Source organism: Macaca mulatta, chromosome 13 (assembly GCF_049350105.2).
Source record: "Macaca mulatta isolate MMU2019108-1 chromosome 13, T2T-MMU8v2.0, whole genome shotgun sequence".
NCBI lineage: Eukaryota > Metazoa > Chordata > Mammalia > Primates > Cercopithecidae > Macaca > Macaca mulatta.
Window position 1 is genome coordinate 56102178 of NC_133418.1, and position 17922 is coordinate 56120099.

Consider the following 17922-nt stretch of genomic DNA (forward strand, 5'->3'; position numbering starts at 1 on the left):
GGTCTCGATCCCTTGACCTCGTGATCTGCCCGCTTCGTCCTCCCAAAGTGCTGGGATTACAGACGTGAGCCACCACGTCCAGCCAAGTGTGACTTCTTTATTTCTCTCCTCTGATTTCCTGGGGAGGGCAGCTGTTCTCATGAACAGGGGCCTAGTGTCATTCCTTTTAGATTCCCAGGAATGCCCAACTAGGCAAGGTAAAGAAAGGGTATCTGTAAACATTTTTTAGCAGTTCTTCCTTAAAATCTCCTGGTCTCCATGCCTGTGCTGTGAGTTCCCAGGGGTAGAATGAGCTAAACTTGGCATGCAAAAGAACTAGGAATGTCTCTGCTAAACTTCTTAAGTAAGGGATCTCCAGAGAAGGCCAGACAGGGGTTGAACAGTCACCTCAAGGGTTCTTGAAAAAGATGCTGCCCTTTCTAAGACTCTGATGCTCCCTGCATCCAGGAATGCTGTGGTAGAAGAGCCCTGGACTCCACTTCAGGAGCCTTGGGGTCTGACCCTGGCTCTCATAGTGACCAGATGTGTGACCATAAACAAATATCTTCCCCATTCTGGACTTCAGTTTTATCAGCTGTGAAATGAGTGATTTGAATTTGATATTCTCACTTCGACTGTAGGAAAGAGAATTGGACTCATTGTTTGTGGATATAGTCCAAAATATATCATATATTTTTCAAGAATAAGACTCATATTTATAATTTTCTGGTCATCTCACAAATTCTTTGGCATTCCTTTTCATAAGGAGCCTGGAACTTGTTTCACGCTTCAGGGATTGCTGGAGTGATCACCACATTGCCTTGTTCAGTGTCATTCCAATTATTTTTCAAATTGTACTCAGTAGACGAAATCTCCAAAAGCTTTACTGTAAATCTGCCCTTATACTTTAGTTATGGAAACAGTTTGATTTTATAAAATCACATCTTTATCCTTCCGTATAAGACAATGTACTTATCTGTTTGCATACTGAAAGTATTTAGAGAACAGAATGGACACACATAGAACAAGTGTCATTTTGTGGGGCTTACCGCCAGTTTTTGGAGAAGCCATCAGTCGGGCAGCTAGTTGGATGAAATCTGAACGTGGCATGGTATAACATAGGTTTGTCTCTTGCTCACTTTGCGTGTGTGGATATTAAGCCTGTTCAGGTTTAGCCTTAGCTTATGTAATAGACATAAACAGGTCCTCAGATTTCAAGTCTTGGCACTCAGATACTAAAAAGTATTAATGGTTTTACCAGAGCAGACTTCTAGGAAGCGGATCTATAAATCAGTTAAATCTCTTTAGGATGGAGAGGGGAAGTTTGCAGCATGAGTTAGCACTGATCTCACAAATCATATGATCATGGAAACTACTTAGTGTTCACTTAAAGAACCATGTCACTACAACTAGGAAAAGGATAGGAAAGGGGGTGGAACACACAGGACATGACGCTCCATGATTTTCTATATATACAGGTATTTTCATTTCACTTGATAACAACACAACACTCTCATTCACTATAAAATTACAAGCACACACTAATATTTGGAAGCATTACAGACAGTTGAGTGAAAAATTGATACATTTTAGGCTGAAAAGCAGAGGGGGATTTGGTTGTCGCATACAAAAACCTCCTGTTTAATACAATCAACTCTTGTTTAGCATTCTTAATGAAAGGGATGGACATAATGCAATAAATTATATCATTTTTAACTTTTTAATCCAAAAGCTAACCTTCCAGATTTTAGAATGCAATATATGATTTTATATAAAAAACAAAAATGGCCTTCCAATGCATATTTGGTTTAGGCTAATATTTTAATTAATTTTATTCTCCAAGAGCATTATGATTAAATTATGATTAAATTGTAGGGTAAGTCTATTGGGTGATCTAATAGAAGAAATAAATAGATTTTTGTAATGTGTCTTTCAGGGAAATAAAGTAACTATACAAAATAAACTTTGCTGCCCAAAATAAGGAGTTGACTATATTTGGAGGGGAACATGTCACACATGCCACTTAAAAAACCTTGTAGGTGTGCTGCTCTAGAGTTAAATAAGAAAAAGACAAGTCCACGCTGTAGCTCTACACACTCGTGAGAAGAAAACCAGACTGAGAAACAACGATCCCATTGCCCAGATTCATGCTGGCTGCGAACAGTCATGAGAAGATGATCAGCACTTCCAGGATCACAAAGATACTCCGATTCTGGAGTTTCCAAAACCCTAAACTCATCTTCTAACCGGAGACTCGCCACCCTTTCCTTTATGCATCTATGAGCAAATCTCATGACCTTGTTTGCACAGCCATGTTATTAGGCACATAATGCATACAGCACTGTTAAGAAGCGCAAAAGAATAATTTACACAAAGAAAAATAAAAGTGGAGACGCCCAGGTTTCTGGATACACAAGCGAAGGTAAGAGGTTTTTCTTGTCCAGGCGCACTACACACAGTTCCTAGTCCATCCTTTTGACAACTTGTGTGGTTGAAGGTATCTCCCACGTATTGTCTCATTGGCTTCTCATAGCCACTCGGTCAGAAGGTATCACAGGTGTTACCTTTGTCCCCTCGGAGAGGCTTTGCCCAGGGCTACACAGTTGACAGACTCAAGTCTGTCTCTCAGATCTTCCAGCTCCAAAATACCAAACTCCAAAACTCAAAACATCAAACAAAGGAGGCAGGTTAGAAAGTGGGATGAGTCTTCAACAACCTGTGGGGTCACTGAAGCTCACTGTTTGGTCTAACACTACCCGTCTGTATGTCCCCTTCTTTCCTGGGTGCTCAGGGCGGCACAGACTTCTGGAAGATGCATCTGACCTGCATCCTCTGCCACTGAATCACATGACTTCATTCCCACTGAGGACTAGAAATGTGTGGCTTATCCCTCCTAAGAGGAACCCTATTTTAGAAGCAAAGCAAGTCTTAATCCAAAGGAACAAAGACTAGGATGGATTCAGGGGCCAGTAATAAGGATATCTTGCCCTCAAATCATATCAATGAGGATACCTTACCATGCTGTCTGGTTAGGAGGGAACTCTTCATCACTCACATTTGAGAGCTGGTGAAAACAGAAAAATGAATGAAGGCCATATCCAGGTGGTACTGTGTCCATTTTCAAAGATTCTATGCTTCATAAGCATGGAGGCATGAGAGGGAAGGGAAGGACTTAGGGGAAGTGTAATTGGTCCAAACGAAATAACAGGTGGGAACAGTGTCATCTGTATACCCGGAGAGCCTGAGCCCCTGCCGCACCTGAACCGCACTGAGCCCCGCATGTTTCCAGTTTTGCCTTCCTGTTTTAACTCTCCTCCACTTGCATCTCCCTCCTCACTGAAGGCAAAAAGTCCATGGAGCCGGGGGACATGCCTACCCTGAATCCAGGCTTCCCCCTCTAGACTTACTCCAGGTACCCAGAACCCGTAATTCCCTGTCCAAATGGCATCCAGGGTCTATGTGTCTTCTTCCCCAAGCCAGTCCTTCTGATGAAGAGCCTTACCACCTATGTGCAGACCTCTGGGCCTGAGGGTTGCCATAGAGCAGTGTGGGAGGAAGAGTTTGCACAGAACTTGACCATGAATACATGCATGCAAGGCCCCTCGCCATGAGAGATGAGAGGAGAAGGGCTGCACAAGGAGCTTAGAGTCTCTTTCATATTCTCGCTCCAGTCTTGCAAATGTTAGGCATGAACTCCAGCTGAAGAATATTCCCAGAGATGGGCCGGATCGGTGTGTGATGAGTAGGTGGATGGCCCAGAGATACCCTCACACTGCGAGCACATGTACTGCAATCCTAGATACCTACTCCAGTTCTTTTGTGGAAACTCCCTTATTTCTATCTACACCACAACATTTTCCTCTGTTTAATTCCAATTTCATTTTGCCAACTAATGTCATCAGCATATATAAGTCTTACCAGTACCTACTGGTGTGCAAATTAGACATTCAACAATTGCCACTATTGATAGTGTCTGGTCACATGCATTGTAGAAACTCTGAGCTCCTTGAAAACATGGTTCACAGAGTGGTCCATTTACTCTGCCCTCTGCCGCAAACAAAAAGTCCCAGGTTGATGTGCATCCAAGCACACTAGTCAGTGTCCGCAGGACCCTGCCTTGTGCTTAAACTTTGCAAAGTCCAGGGGGTTATTTTAGTCTGATGCAGTCCACCTCTTCAGTGGCAGGCATCCCGATTGTCTTGAGGTCCAGGTCTGCACTGGACTTACCGCCATTGTAAGAAGCCTTCCAGTGGAGCAGCATGATCTTTTTGAAGTACTTGGCGGTGTTGTTCTTGACTGTCACGAAGCACAGGGTGTTGATCATGCTGTTGCTCATGGCGATGCACTCGACGATGTAGAAGGCAGTGAGGTAGTGCTTCTCCTTCACGAACACGGTGGGGAAGAAGTCGCGCACGATGGTGAAGCCGTAGAAGGGCGCCCAGCACAGCACGTAGGCGGTGAGGATGCACATAAGCACCAGGACCGTCTTCCTGCGGCAGCGCAGCCTCTTGCGGATCTGCTCGGTCTGGAATCCAGGGACCGCCTTGAACCAGAGCTCCCGGGAGATCCTGGCATAGCACAGGGTCATGGTGAACACGGGGCCCACGAACTCAATGCCAAAGATAAAGAGGAAGTAGGACTTGTAGTACAGCTGCTGGTCAACAGGCCAGATCTGGCCGCAGAAGATCTTTTCCTGGCTCCTGACAATGACGAGGACCGTCTCGGTGGTGAAGTAGGCGGAAGGGATGGCGATCAGGATGGACACCGTCCACACCAAGGCAATCAGGCCAGTGGCTGTTTGGCACTTCATCCGTGGTCTCAGCGGGTGGACAATAGCCAGATACCTAGGGCAAGAACACAAGTGGAGGCAGCCACTGTGAGAAAGAAGTGCTGGATAATTTTTTTTTTTTTTTTTTTTTTGAAACAGAGTTTTGCTCTGTCACCCAGGCTGGAGTGCAGTGAGTGCAGTGGTATGATCATAGCTCACTGCAGCCTCGAACTCCTAGGCCCAAGCAATCCTCCCACCTCAGCCTCCCAAGTAGCTGGGACTAGAGGTGCAATGCACCACCCGCGCTAATTTTTTTCATTATTTTTTGTAGAGGCAGAGTCTCCGTATGCTGCCCAGGCTAGTCTCAAACCCCTGGGCTCAAGCGAATCTGCTATTTCATTTTACAACAGTCTAAGGAGCAACCAAATGGTATGTGTGGAGGAAACTCCCAGTGGTACATGGGCTTCTGCAAAAGGCCAACTTGAAGCAAACCCCAGGGTCATCTCTAATTAGCTGTGCAACCTCAGCCAAGTTTTGTTGATGCACTCTGACCCTTAATTTCCTTATCTGCAAAAGTTTTGTTGGCTGTTAAATATTAAATGTGATAATGTATGCACTGTGCCTGGCACAGTTTTAAACCTAATATGTACTCAAAATGATAACAATTAGTATTAAATATAATAATTCCTCCCATCGGTTTCTAGCCTGGCACTGTTCCCAGCTCCTTCCTGTTCTTGGGCTGTTCATTCTAATTACCTCTCAGTTTAGAGCTAAAAGGGCAAGATAATTCAAAGAGTTGGGAGAATCTGCCCTTTCCAATGGAAACAGTGGGCAAAGGTTTTTCTTCATTCCACATTCTAAAAACTGTTGCTTTGCATGCAGAGGAGGAAAAGCTTGTGGCCATGTGTCTCAATTTCAGGTGGAAAAATGGAAGGCAGTGAGAGATGAATGACTTTCTCAAGGTCACAGACCACAGGACCCTTCCTTGATAGAAAACATTTAACCCTACCTCACAGAGTTGATGTGAAAATCAATTGAGAATATACACGAATGTATTTTTTTTAACCGCAAAGCATCAGACAGTGAAAAGACACTGCTTTTGTCCTTTCAAAAAAAAAAAAAAAAGAAAAAGAAAACCCACATTGCTGTTACCGCAGTGGTCCAGAAACAGAGAGAGCCCTTTCTAGGGGGGATGTGAGTCATTGTGCGGCATGAGAGCTGATAGCCTCTTTCCCAGAGAGAATGCACACAGCTTATGCAGAGAGCTCTGGTTTCCTGGAAGATATCCTGTGGCTGGCAGGGGGTGGAAGTTGGGGAAAGAGAGAGATGGGGAGTGAAGTGGGAGGGGATTGATTGGTCAACACTAGAAACAAACACGGTCTCACGTGTCCAGAACTTATCCCAGGTAGAGCCCAGAGCAAATGTGACCAGGGCCTGAAGGAAGGCCAAACCAGCTCTGTTTCCTTTGAAACCAATCCTTATGAAGTCATCTTTCTTGGAATTTTGATTTGAAGAGAGGTTCATTCTTACTTATTTTTTTTTCCTGATTGTATTTCTGCTCTTTCTGTCCCTCCCTCACAGCCTGGGCACTCAAGCCTATTGAGCATCCTTTAGAGAGTTGGCAGGAGTAAGCCTCCAGCTCTCTTCTAGCCCCCAGAGGTTAGATGAAGTAGGATGGGTTGCGCCCACTCTGGACACCCGCTGACTGCCATCCCTGGCACTCTAGCCAATCTCCCAAGTGCCAGAAGTAAAAAGGGAAATGTCTGCAGGATGTTGGCAATGCCATTGTCAATGCACGAGAGTGAGCCCTTCATTAAGACCGCAGTGCTCCTGATGTAACCAGAGCCTCAAACTAGCCCTGACTCACAATGAAAATGGAGAGTTTAGACCTTCTGCTCTCATTGGCTCCATTGCCCTCTGCCTACCCCGCCACATTCTGCTGATTACTCTGACAAAGAAATTTCCTATTTCATATTTATTCCCTATAAGAATTTTCACCACATAATTCCATTCCTTTTCCCGATAGTAGCTACCTAAGCCTTTATGATGCTTCAGACAGAGTGTGTTTTCAATAAACATATGGGAGAGAACACCGACCTAAGACTCAGAAGACCACAAGTCTAATCCCAGGTTTGCCAGAAAGTTGCTCTATGAATCTGAGTCATTTTTCTTATCCCTATAGGTTCACTTCCCTCATCTATAAAATAGGAATATTACCTAGATACTATGAGGCTCCAATGAGAGACTGCACATAGCAACAGTAAGCTATTAATATACAAGGAATTACTAACATTTTAAAATGTATTTTTTCCCAGAGCTATTCTGTATACACAGCAATTTTCCTTTACCTGTTATTGGCAAATACTCGATTTGCAAGTCCTCTCCTACTTTCTATTTTATAGGATAAACTCTATACATCAAAACTAATCTTCAGGGTAATCTGTGACTACCTATCAGATAGTTATTTCATTCTGAGTCTCTCTGACATCACCCCAACTCCATCCCCAGGATTAGTGCCATGAGCTGTGCGGGAGGCATTCCTGATATATTTACAAATAGGCAAATTGCGGAAAACTGTTTCAAGGATTTCCATCAGCATTGTCAATGCTAGGACCAGAACTCCAGACCTCTAGCACTAGTAATGCTAGGTTTGCTTATGTTTATAAAGAAGTTTACAATTTACAGCGCATTTTCAAATCCACTTTTTCACTAGATAATTCTAACCCTATTAAATAAGTAAGACAGTGACGATGTCCACTTTATAGATGAGAAAACTGAGGCTTGGGGAAGTTAACCTGCCAAAAAGCCACACAACTAGATATCAACAGAACAATGACTCAGACCCACATCTTTCTGCAAATCCAGTGGCCTCTCTGAATGCTTTTTACCTCCTCCTTTTTTCAGCCAAGAGCAAACGATGCCCCCTCCTCTTGCCTTCCTGGCATCCCAGCAGCCCTTCTCCTCTTTCCTCTCCATCACAGTTGGTTTCTAACTATTGGTGTTCCAAAAAGGGGTCTGACATGTGGCAGCCGCTTTTCTCTGCTTATGAGTATGTCCTTGGCTTGCCCTGTGTGTCTGCCACTACAGTGGCTTAGGTCCAGATTCACGTAGAGCTAACAGTTCCCAGAGAACAAGGAATAAAAGCTGCTAGACAAAGAGATGGTCCGGGCAATAATTGTGATAACAATGGGCTGGAAAAGAAGTATTTGGGCTCTGTCTCTCTTCCCAGGACCAAGTCCCGGATCAAATCATGGTAACAGTGGTCCCAGCAGCTACTAGGCTAGTCATGGGATGGGCAGAGATAACACAACCCAATCGTCAGGCCAGTGGCCCTGACTAATGAGCTCACCAGGAGGCTTCTGTGCTTCCTAAGGTTGGGCAAGATTATTCAGGCCTTAGCTTCATCAAGACAGAAGAAGAGAGCTTCTTCACAGGTACATAGACTGGCCAGTTTCCTCAGCATTCTGGGTAAAAGAGAAATTCCTTGGAGCCCCCACATGCTGTGGGATCTTAGTGTCTACACATTAAAAGGAAACCCAGACCTGTGGCTCGGGCAGAGGTCTCCCATGATGCATGTTTTTTTAAGACAGAGTATTGCTCTGTCACCCAAGCTGGCTGGAGTGCAGTGGCACAACAGCTCACTGCAGCCTCTATCTCCTGGGCCCAGTGGTTCCTCCCACCCCAGCCTCCTGAGTAGCTGGGACTACAGGCACATGCCACCATGCCTGGTAAATTCACAGACAGTAAAAGGTTATAAAAGAAGTAAGACACAATCACAGCTCTTGAGGGGCTGACCATCTGGAGTTGCAGGTAGGATGGGACCAGGGAGAACTAGCACTTACAAACCCTATTAAATTCACATTAGTCACTGTTAATCTTATTAAATCCACATTAGTTTTTTTTTGTAGAGACAGGATCTCTCTGTGTTGCCCAGGCTGATCTCGAACCCTGAGCTCAAGGGATCTACCTGCCTAGGGTTCCCAAAGTGCTAGGATTACGGGCATGAGCCATCGCAGCTGGCCTCATGATCTTTTTTAGTTTCCTGCTTCCCTCAGGTCTGACTCCCTCTGCCTAGCCATTGAGACCTTCTGAAATAGATCCTATTCTTTCCGATCTCTATTGTCCTTCTGTTTCTTACCCACACCCGACATCCCTCTCTAAGGTACCTCAAACTCACCTCAGGCATTCCCACCTCTAGGCTTTTCTGAACACTGTTTTACTCACTCTCTTGGGAAAACTTGTCTCTCCTTTGTTGATCTTCATTTGTTGAAGGACACTTAGAAGTCCACCTCCTGCATGAAGCCTCCTCTGACTACTCTGGTACATAATGATCTTACTCTTCTCTAAATTTTCCTTCAAATTTATCCTTTACTTATTCTTTAACTGTTTTGTAAGTGCTAGTTCTCCCTGGTCCCATCCTACCTGCAACTCCAGATGGTCAGCCTCTCAAGAGCTGTGATTGTGTCTTACTTCTTTTATAACCTTTTGCTGTCTGTGAATTCTGGGCACCTAATAGGGTTTTTGTGCAATTTCACCCTCATCGAGTGCCTGGCACTGGGTGAATAGACATGTAAAAAGTTGGCTGGACACAGTGGCTCACACCTGTAATCCCAACACTTTGGGAGGTAGGGGTACAAGAATCACTTGAGACTAGTTCAAGACTAGCCTGGGCAGCATAGCAAGATCCCATCTCTAAAAAAAATTTTTTTAAATATAAAAAGCCATGGTGACAGTTCTTACAAAGATTGCAACATTTTGGGGGGAAACAGGACATAAATGTGTTTAACCATGAGACCGGGAAGCAGTCTGGGGCTAGATAATAAAAGTTTGGAAGAACAGATGAAAGGGTTTGAGCCATACTTTGTAGACAATGGAGTTATTAGAGGTCTTTTAAGCAAGAGAGGGGAGACATGTACAAGATAGAAGATTAATTTGGCTGCAGCCTTGCTTACTTCCCTCGGCCCACATGGGGCCTTCTCTCTGTTCCTCTGTTCATAGAACCCGTCTGGTTTGTTCCTGCCTCTGGGGCTTTGCACTTACAATCCCCCTTGTCTGGGATGCTTGCTCCCTGTCTTCCCAAGGCAGGCTGTTTCCCCCTGCATCATTCATAAGCCAGTTCAAAGGCCACTCCTCGGAGACCCTTCTCTTGACTACTCACCTAGAATAGGTCCCACCTAGAGTCACTGTCAACATTTTACATGTGTGCTTGCTTTTTGTTCAGAGTATTTCTTGCTTCTGAAATTACCTTCCTCTTTTGTTTGCCTGACTGGATCTCTCTCTATCCCTTGGGTATAAGCTCCAGGAAAGCAAGGAGTGTTTTTGTCTTGTTCACTGTCGTATCTCCAGTGCTTGCAATAGCATCTGTCACATCATAGTTACTCTATAAAAATGCATTGTTTAAATGAATGAATGAATGAAAGCTTCGGATGGATTGTCAGAGGAGTAGAGTCGACAGATGGGGAGATCCAAGAAACACTGAAGGCAGGAAGACCAAGAGGAGACTAGGATACCAGCCCTAATGAACAAATGGGTATTGCCAAGACCTGGAAGTTGAATGAATGCTGGTGAAGAAGGGAGAGCAGCCGGGGCAAAGGAGACTTTCTTCTAGGCTAGATGTCTGGGAGAACAATGGAACCAATCATATAAATAAATACAAGCAGGTAGATGATAAATAGTTTTGTTCTAGCATTTTGTAGAAATCTTGTATTTTTTAAAAACCACATAATAAAAACAATAATTTCAACGAAAACAAAGGGGTTAGTGTATCAGAAATGTTCATTAGTTTATCTGCTTTTTTGCTGTAGACGTTCCTATAAGGGTTAATTTAAGAATTAAGCATTATCACATCCACTGTTTATTTATTGCTTACTGTTTTAAATATTGTTCTAAGCAATTAAATATATCATTTCATTTAATCCTCAAAGCAACCCAATACAATAGGCTTTCTTTTTATCCTCATTTTATAGGCGATAAAATGGAGGCAGAGAGAGGCCAAATAACTAACAGAAGACCCAACACACAATACAGCCAGAATTTAAACCCAGGCAGAATAACTGCTAACATGGCTACAGAAGTTTCATTAAACAAAAATAAAGGCATTTTTACAATTAAGTGTATTTGTTATAAACCGAGATAAAAATTAGTTGCTCCCAACTGATCAAATCCTGAACAACACATGAGACCAGAGAAAAATTAATGATTCCTAGACCACAATTAGATGGTAACAACACATACAAATAAGAATAATTGAAGAAAAGATCACAAACATCAATAAAAAAATGGGCATTGGAGCAGCCGTTCATCCGCCAAGACCACTGGGCAGCCCCGTGAAGGCCCACGGTGCTTTCCTCGAGGTCTGGGTACAAGCTTCCAGTCATAACCCCAATCAACCATAGCAGCCGCCACGGTGCAAAGCATGTTTTCTAATTCATCTTTCTTATTGTATCTAATTTCCGTTGTGTAAACACACTGCAAGAGAAAAGCTTGCAGTATTTCAGACAAGCTCGGTTTGGTATGAAAGGAGGTTATAAGCTTGAAGAATTTCAGTAGATGGAGACTGACTGGTTGACATCGATATCAGTCTTACATGTTCCAAATAACCCAATGCCCCTTAGTGTATCCTGGCTTCCTTTCCCCTTGAAGCTACTTCCTCCTACCATTGTTACTCCGTACAAGTGGTAAAATGGATCTCATCCAGGGAGTAGGGTCCCACTCCACAGGAGGCACTCTACCCCACTTTTAGTAGCTGAGCACATGTAGTTTCTTGCTAGTATGAAACTTCAGGAAATGACTCTGTATGCTTTGTCCTGTTCATGGGCTAAGAGAGAAGGTGGCGGCTTCTATTTTCAGAAAAGTTCAGAGACAAAGTCCCTGGAGCTCTTCCTTGGCAGCTCTGAAGGGAACCTAGGAGGCAGATACTCTACTTGACTGCTCTCCTCCTGCCCCTTCTGTGGGTTCACCTGGGGTCCTTGCCCAGGTAAATGAAAAGCCGCGGGACTCTGTGATTCAGTGGAGGGAATGTGGCCAAGGAGAAGTAGCGTTCTGCAAGGATCTACGGGGACAGACCAAGGGCTATGTACGCTGCTAACTCCCCGATGTCCTTCCCTGGAGAAGGGAGGCAGAGGTTCCACCCCTCGGCGGTTTTACAGACAGAGGCTCCTTGGCAACCCCCTTTTCTCAGGTTATCCTTTTCGGTCATCTCACCCATGCTCGCCCTGCCTGTGGTCTCAGAAAACAAGCCTTCTTAGCTGTGCTCCTCTCTGGAACAGCGTCCTGACTGTGAGGGCCAGGTCAAACCCCCTCAGATCCCCGAGGCCAGAGAACAGGGAGAGCATGTATGCCTCAGGCTCTCTGGGTTAAGGGACAGAGACAGGCTGTTCAGATCCAAGTACACAGAGGCCTGATTTGATCCTCGGGGTAATTGTCTCTAGACTGTAACCAGGTGCTTTGTAATGACAGTCCAACTGTGGGCAGAGGAGCTAGCAAAGATTGTCCCCCAAGGAACAAAGACCAGCCTGGCCCATTAGCACAAGTTTACACTAAAGGAAGAGACTAAGTTGAAGGAAGGCATGCAGGGGCTGCTCTTCCTGATTTTATTTGTGATCACCAGAAACAGTTCTTCTGCACTATCTGTGCAAATGGACTAAAAGGTACAAAGTGATTAATGCAACAACAAAAAGTAAATAAGCATATGTTCTCTTTTTCTTTTCAAAACAAATCCTTCAATCTTTTTTATTTATTTATTTATTTATTTTTTAGAGACAAGGTCTCCCTCTGTCACCCAGGCTGGAGTGCAGTGGCATGAACATAGCTCACTGCAGCCTGGAACTCCTGGGTTCAAGTCATCCTCCTGCCTCAGCCTCCCAACTAGCTAGGACTATAGGCACTCACCACCACACCCAGCTAATTTTTTTATTTTTTCAAAAGATGAGGTCTGGATATGTTACCCACGCTGGTCTCGAACTCCTGGCCTCAAATGTTTCTCCTGCCTCGGCCTCCCAAAGTGCTGGGATTATAGGCTTGAACTATTTACCACAGCCAGCCACAAATTCTTGAATCTTATTTAAAAACAGATGATGCTAGAAGGTCATATGTTAGTAGAGGAAGTCTTGATGAGATAGAAACCTCCTTCAAGATTTCCAAGTTGACTCAAGAGGTAACTGCCTGGAGCTTAAAGTGTTCCTCAGTATCTCCTCTTACCTGTCTACTCTAGACCTTGAAAGGTATAACATCTAGGAAAACATCCATAGCAGGGGAGACCAAAAGCTTCCCATCACCCAACTCTAGAGGGCTCTGCTGCCTTCTGTCTGAACAAAGCTGGAAAAGGAGAACTCTTCTCACTGTCAGTCAATGGGCAAGCTTTTGAGTCCCCCATGCATCTACATCTAGGGTGAATAGAGATACCTCTCATCAATCTGCAACTGCAGTACAGGAGGGGGCAATTCCAATGCTCCTTCCTCCCTGACCGCCTTTGTTGCCCCCACTGCTGCTGCACTCACCTGTCAATGGCAATGGCCAGCAGGGCATTGGTGGAGACATAGAGAGAGACAGTGCGCAGGTAGTTGACAGAGGTGCACAGGATGTGGCCGTGCTCCCAGGAGAGCTGGCGCACCACATAGTAGTCCATCTCAAAGGGGCAGCAGACAATGGCCACCAGGAAATCCGAGATGGCCAGGTTGGCGATGAGCAGGTTGGTGAGATTGCGCAGTTTCTTGTAGCGGACCAGAGCAGTGATAAAGACGAAGTTGCCAATGCCACAGACCAGCATGATGCCCACCAGGGCCATCCCAATGACAATCTTGGCAGCAAAGAACGTCCGGGAATTGGTCACATCCTCATCTTCATCCAAAGGCATATCGTAGTCACCATAGCTGAAGTTGAATGGGAAGGAAGCGGCATGGGCTCCATGAGGGTTGAGCGCAGAAAGGAAGCTGGTGGAGGTGTTGGTGGCATTGTCATCCATGAACCCCATGGTGGTCTCCATCTGGCCAGGTGGTGCTGTGAGCAACACTGCTCAGAATTCCCCGGAGCAATGTCTACAAGGCTGATATCACCCCTCTCTGCTATCAGCCAGCTCTCTATTAATGAGTCAGAATGTCTCTGCCAGCATCTTTGGGGTATGGTGTCTGAGCTCCATTCTAAACCTTTGAAAGACATACAAACAGTTGGCTACATGTTGGAGTAAAGCTGGCCAAATTTAAAACCACTCTGTAACCTAAGCAGATCTATTAGCTACCTGCCCAGAGTGAATATAGGGTGATGGAGTAGAAATAAAGGAACCAATGGGAGAAAATGAAGGAAAACCACATGCATTGAACATAGGGAAGGGTGGATTGCTATAGAGACAATCAAGCACTGGCTCAGTTGATTTCTATTCCACTGAAGACTCAGAAATGTTGCACCTTTTCTCAAGGACAAAAGTTGGGAGTGTGGGGAGGCTGAAGAGTAAGAAATTACTTTAAATGCTCTTTAAGAGGGAGGGCTTTCAGACAAGCCTGTCTGCTCTCCTTGCTCTTCTGGCAAAACATGGCTCTAAAATCACGAGCCATAGAACAGCCACCTTCCTCTCTCTTTGCTGGACTTCGTGTTCCCACATCAGAACCTGCTGTGACCCTAGAAACTGGAAACAGCATTTATGAAGGTCTGTCCCCAGGCAGAAGCTGTAGGGTAAAGTCACAACCTGTGACTAACCAAGTGATGAGAATGGGGACTCTAGAGCAAAATTTTTCCTTGGCTGGTTGAGTGTCCAGAGGTAAATAGCTTAAACACTCAGAGGTTCAACATCTGCCAGGCAGGAGATCAATAATGTCTGCACAGCCTGGAGCTCCCTGGAGGAGAGCGTTACACCCTAGAACTGCAAGGAGTTACTACTGAGCTCTCAGGCCTCCTCCGTCAGCTGCAAGGAAGAGGAGCGAAATCCTGGTACAGGGACTCCACCACACCACATAATGGGGCAGGGGTGAGGGGTCTCGGGGAGTGTCAGCTGCCCTGGTGAGCACAGGGAGGCAGCCAGAGTCTCCCTATCCCCTGCCCTCTCCCTGCAGTCCCTCCCAAACCCTGAAGACATCAGACCAGCGAGTGGGACATAGAAGGAGAGCTGAGGTCTGGAGAGCACCCTAAAACAAATGTCAGGAGAACAGAGGGAAGAATGCAAGCCTGAGTTCCCTGGGAAAGGGAGATGAGGAAGATGCCCAGGACCCGACCTCCCCACCCCCAGGAAAGCCTGTTCTCCATATTCCTCCAAGCCAAAACATCTGGAGCCTGTCTTCTTGGGGCCAGGGTTAAAGTCCCTCTGTGCCCCAGCGAGACTCAGCCCCACTGCTGCCTCTCCTTGCCTCTCTTTCCCAACTCCTTCCCCTGATTTTTTCCTTCCTCTGAGCTCTCAATTCTGTTTGGCTCAGCCCTTGCCCTCTGCCCCTGTCAAGGAGGAGAAGCAGAACTCAGCCGAAAAGAAGGAGGTGGGCAGGCTTGGAGCCCAGGCGGGACAGGCCCCACTCCTTGCAGGCCCCGTGGCTCACAGGGGCATGCCACTCCTGGAGGGGTACCCCTACAAGCATGCTACCTGAAGGCTCAAAGTAGTGTTTAAAAGCAAAGAATATAGAAACTTCGGGGGTGGAGAGGAGGGCGTCACGAGATTAAGGATGAATGTCCAGCCGTCTTTTCTCCTTTATTCTCACCGTTCAGAGAGGAACCCCAGTCCTACCCCCACCTGGTGACCTCTCGATCTCTGGGAGCCTCTCTCACAAACCCCTGCTGACAAGTCCCCCGCCTGCTCCCAACTTTCCCCCTGGAGCCTGGGCGGCTTCCCCTAAGGACAGAGGAGGGGAAGCCTGGCTCTCCTGAAGAAACGCACAGGAATGAATCCCTTGCAAAGCCCCCTCTTCACTCAGAAGCCCCCGCGCCCCACGGTCGCAGGCGGTGGAGCGCGGGGTCCCTGGAGCATCCTCCCCGGGAGGGCGGGCTCTGTACCTGCGGCATCGCGGAGCCCAGCGGGCAAGGTCCAGGTTTCTTATTCCGGGGCCGTAACAGGAGACGCTTCTCCCAGAAGCCGGCAGGCGGAGGGCAGGTCCCCTCTCCCTTCCTCCTCTGCTCGGGGCTCTCCCGGCTCTGGCTGGGGAGTTACGCTCGCGCCGCCGCTGCAGATCCCCCGGCCCGGCCCGCCCCGGACTCCCTGTCCCCGCCTCCGGTGGCCGTGGGGCGCCAAGGTGCGGGCTCCAGGCGAGGCGTGTCGGGGGTCGCCCGGGCCAGCGGGGCTGCGGAGGCCGGGATGGCCCTGGACGGGAGTGTCCGGAGCGCCCAGGCTGCCGCTCGCGACGAGGACGCGCGGGAGGGAGCCGGGCCAGGCGGGCGGCGCGTTGCCGGGCTCAGGCTTCGACACGGCCGCCCGGGAGGGAACGGGGCCGCTGGGGCTCCGGGCAGGGTTCTGCGTCAACCCCGAGCCGGGGGCACCCATGCGGGGCGGCTGTGCCCGCCTCGGGGCACCGGGCTCCTCGGCGGCTCACCTTGGCAGCCCATCGCCGTCTGAGTGGGTGGATACGGCCCCACTCAGCCGCGAGCTTGCAAAGGACCGAGGAGCCTCCCCCGCTGTCCACACACCTCCTCAGGGGACACGCAGGGGCCGACCCCCACCTGGTCCCCTGGGCCAGCCTGACTGGACACCAAGGCAATCTTCGTTGCCAGCTGCCCTACCTCTCCGTAAAAGAGGCTCAGAGAAGTGCTTTCTAGAGAGCAAACAAGGGGGCGGGGTAGCACACTGGAGAGAGGAAGGACCCCCGCCCAGGGATGTCTGCTCAGAAGACTGGGACGGACAGCGCTGACTTACAGAGCACAGTTTACCTTTACAAGCCCATAGATTCCTCAAAAAATGAGGCATACAGTCCCGCAATCCCACTCCAAGGTATGTAACCCCAAACTATTGAAAGCAGGGACACACATACACCAATGTTCATGGCAGCACTATTCACAGTAACCAAAAGACAGAAACAACCCAAATGTCCATCAGCTAAGTTGATGAACAAAATACATATAGTATATGCACGCAATAGAATATTATTCAGCTATAAAAAGAAATGAAAACTGTTGGTGAGAATGTGGAGAAACTGGAACCCTGTGCACTGTTGGTAGGAAAGTAAAGTGGTGCAGCCACTGTAGAAAACAGTATAGTGTTTCCTCAAAAAATTAAAAAATACAATTACCATATGATCTAGTGTTTCCACTTCTGGCTGTCTAACCCAAAAAAATAAAAGCAAGGTGATATGGTTTGGCTGTGTCCTCACCCAAATCTCAGCTTGAATTGTATCTCCCAGAATTCCCATGTGTTGTGGGAGGGACCCAGGGGAAGGTAATTGAATCATGGGAGCTTGTTTTTCGCATGCTATTCTCGTGATGGTGAACAAGTCTCATGAGATCCGATGGGTTTATCAGGGGTTTCTGCTTTTGCTTCTCCCTCATTTTTCTCTTGATGCCACCATGTAAGAAGTGCCTTTTGCCTCCCACCATGGTATTGAGGCCTCCCCAGCCACGTGGAACTGTAAGTCCAATTAAACCTCTTTTTGTTCCCAGTTTCCAGTATGTCTTTATCAGCAGCATGAAAATGAACTAATACACAGGGTCTCAAAGGCATGTTTGTACATCCATGTTCATAGCAGCATTATTCACAATAGGGAAGACATGGAAACAATCCAAATGTCCATCAATGATAAAGGGATAAGCAAAATGCTCCACATATACATGTACACTTACATGGGAACTTCCAAAAATTTGTGGGAAAATGGAATTAAAAGATAAAAATAAAAAATATATAAACTTTAGCTCTCAACATAAGCTCCACCACATTCAGGATGCTTTTGTGATGCTGCCAGCCATTTAGTCCATCCCTAAAGGACTGAGGATCCTGGGAATTTTTCTGTTTTATTTCTTTATTTTTAATTTTTTGTTGAAACAGAGTTGGGCTAGGTTGCCCAGGGTGGTCTCAAACTCATGGCCTCAAGCAGTCCTCTCACCTCAGCCTCCCAAAGTGCTGGGATTACAAGCATGAGCCACCAGGCCTGGCATGGGTCCTGGGAACTTAACCATATCAATGAAGCCTTTTTTTTTTTTTTACATTATTAACATAAGAAAAATGGCTGCTCCTTAAAGACTTTTGAAGATTAGGAAATGAAGTCAGAAAGAGCCAA

The 17922-nt window shown here is 46.6% G+C and overlaps 1 protein-coding gene across 1 annotated transcript; it reads right to left on the bottom strand.

Annotated features, from left to right (window-relative positions):
- Nucleotides 1-1441: 1441 nt before the first annotated feature.
- On the bottom strand, nucleotides 1442-16464 carry PROKR1 (prokineticin receptor 1). The gene is made up of 3 exons (XM_001094867.5): nucleotides 15716-16464; nucleotides 13246-13890; nucleotides 1442-4823 (listed from the first exon to the last, which is right to left on the bottom strand). The coding sequence occupies exons 2-3, from the start codon at nucleotides 13728-13730 to the stop codon at nucleotides 4127-4129; spliced, it is 1182 nt and encodes a 393-aa protein (XP_001094867.2). The 5' UTR covers nucleotides 13731-13890; nucleotides 15716-16464; the 3' UTR covers nucleotides 1442-4126.
- Between the last annotated feature and the right edge of the window lie 1458 nt (nucleotides 16465-17922).

Coding starts and splice junctions, on each gene's coding strand:
- PROKR1 (XM_001094867.5), bottom strand. CDS start 13,730: ATGGAGACCACCATGGGGTTCATGGATGACAATGCCACCAACACCTCC. Junction 4,824..13,245: donor CTGGCCATTGCCATTGACAG/GTGAGTGCAGCA, acceptor TTCTTGCCCTAG/GTATCTGGCTATTGTCCACC.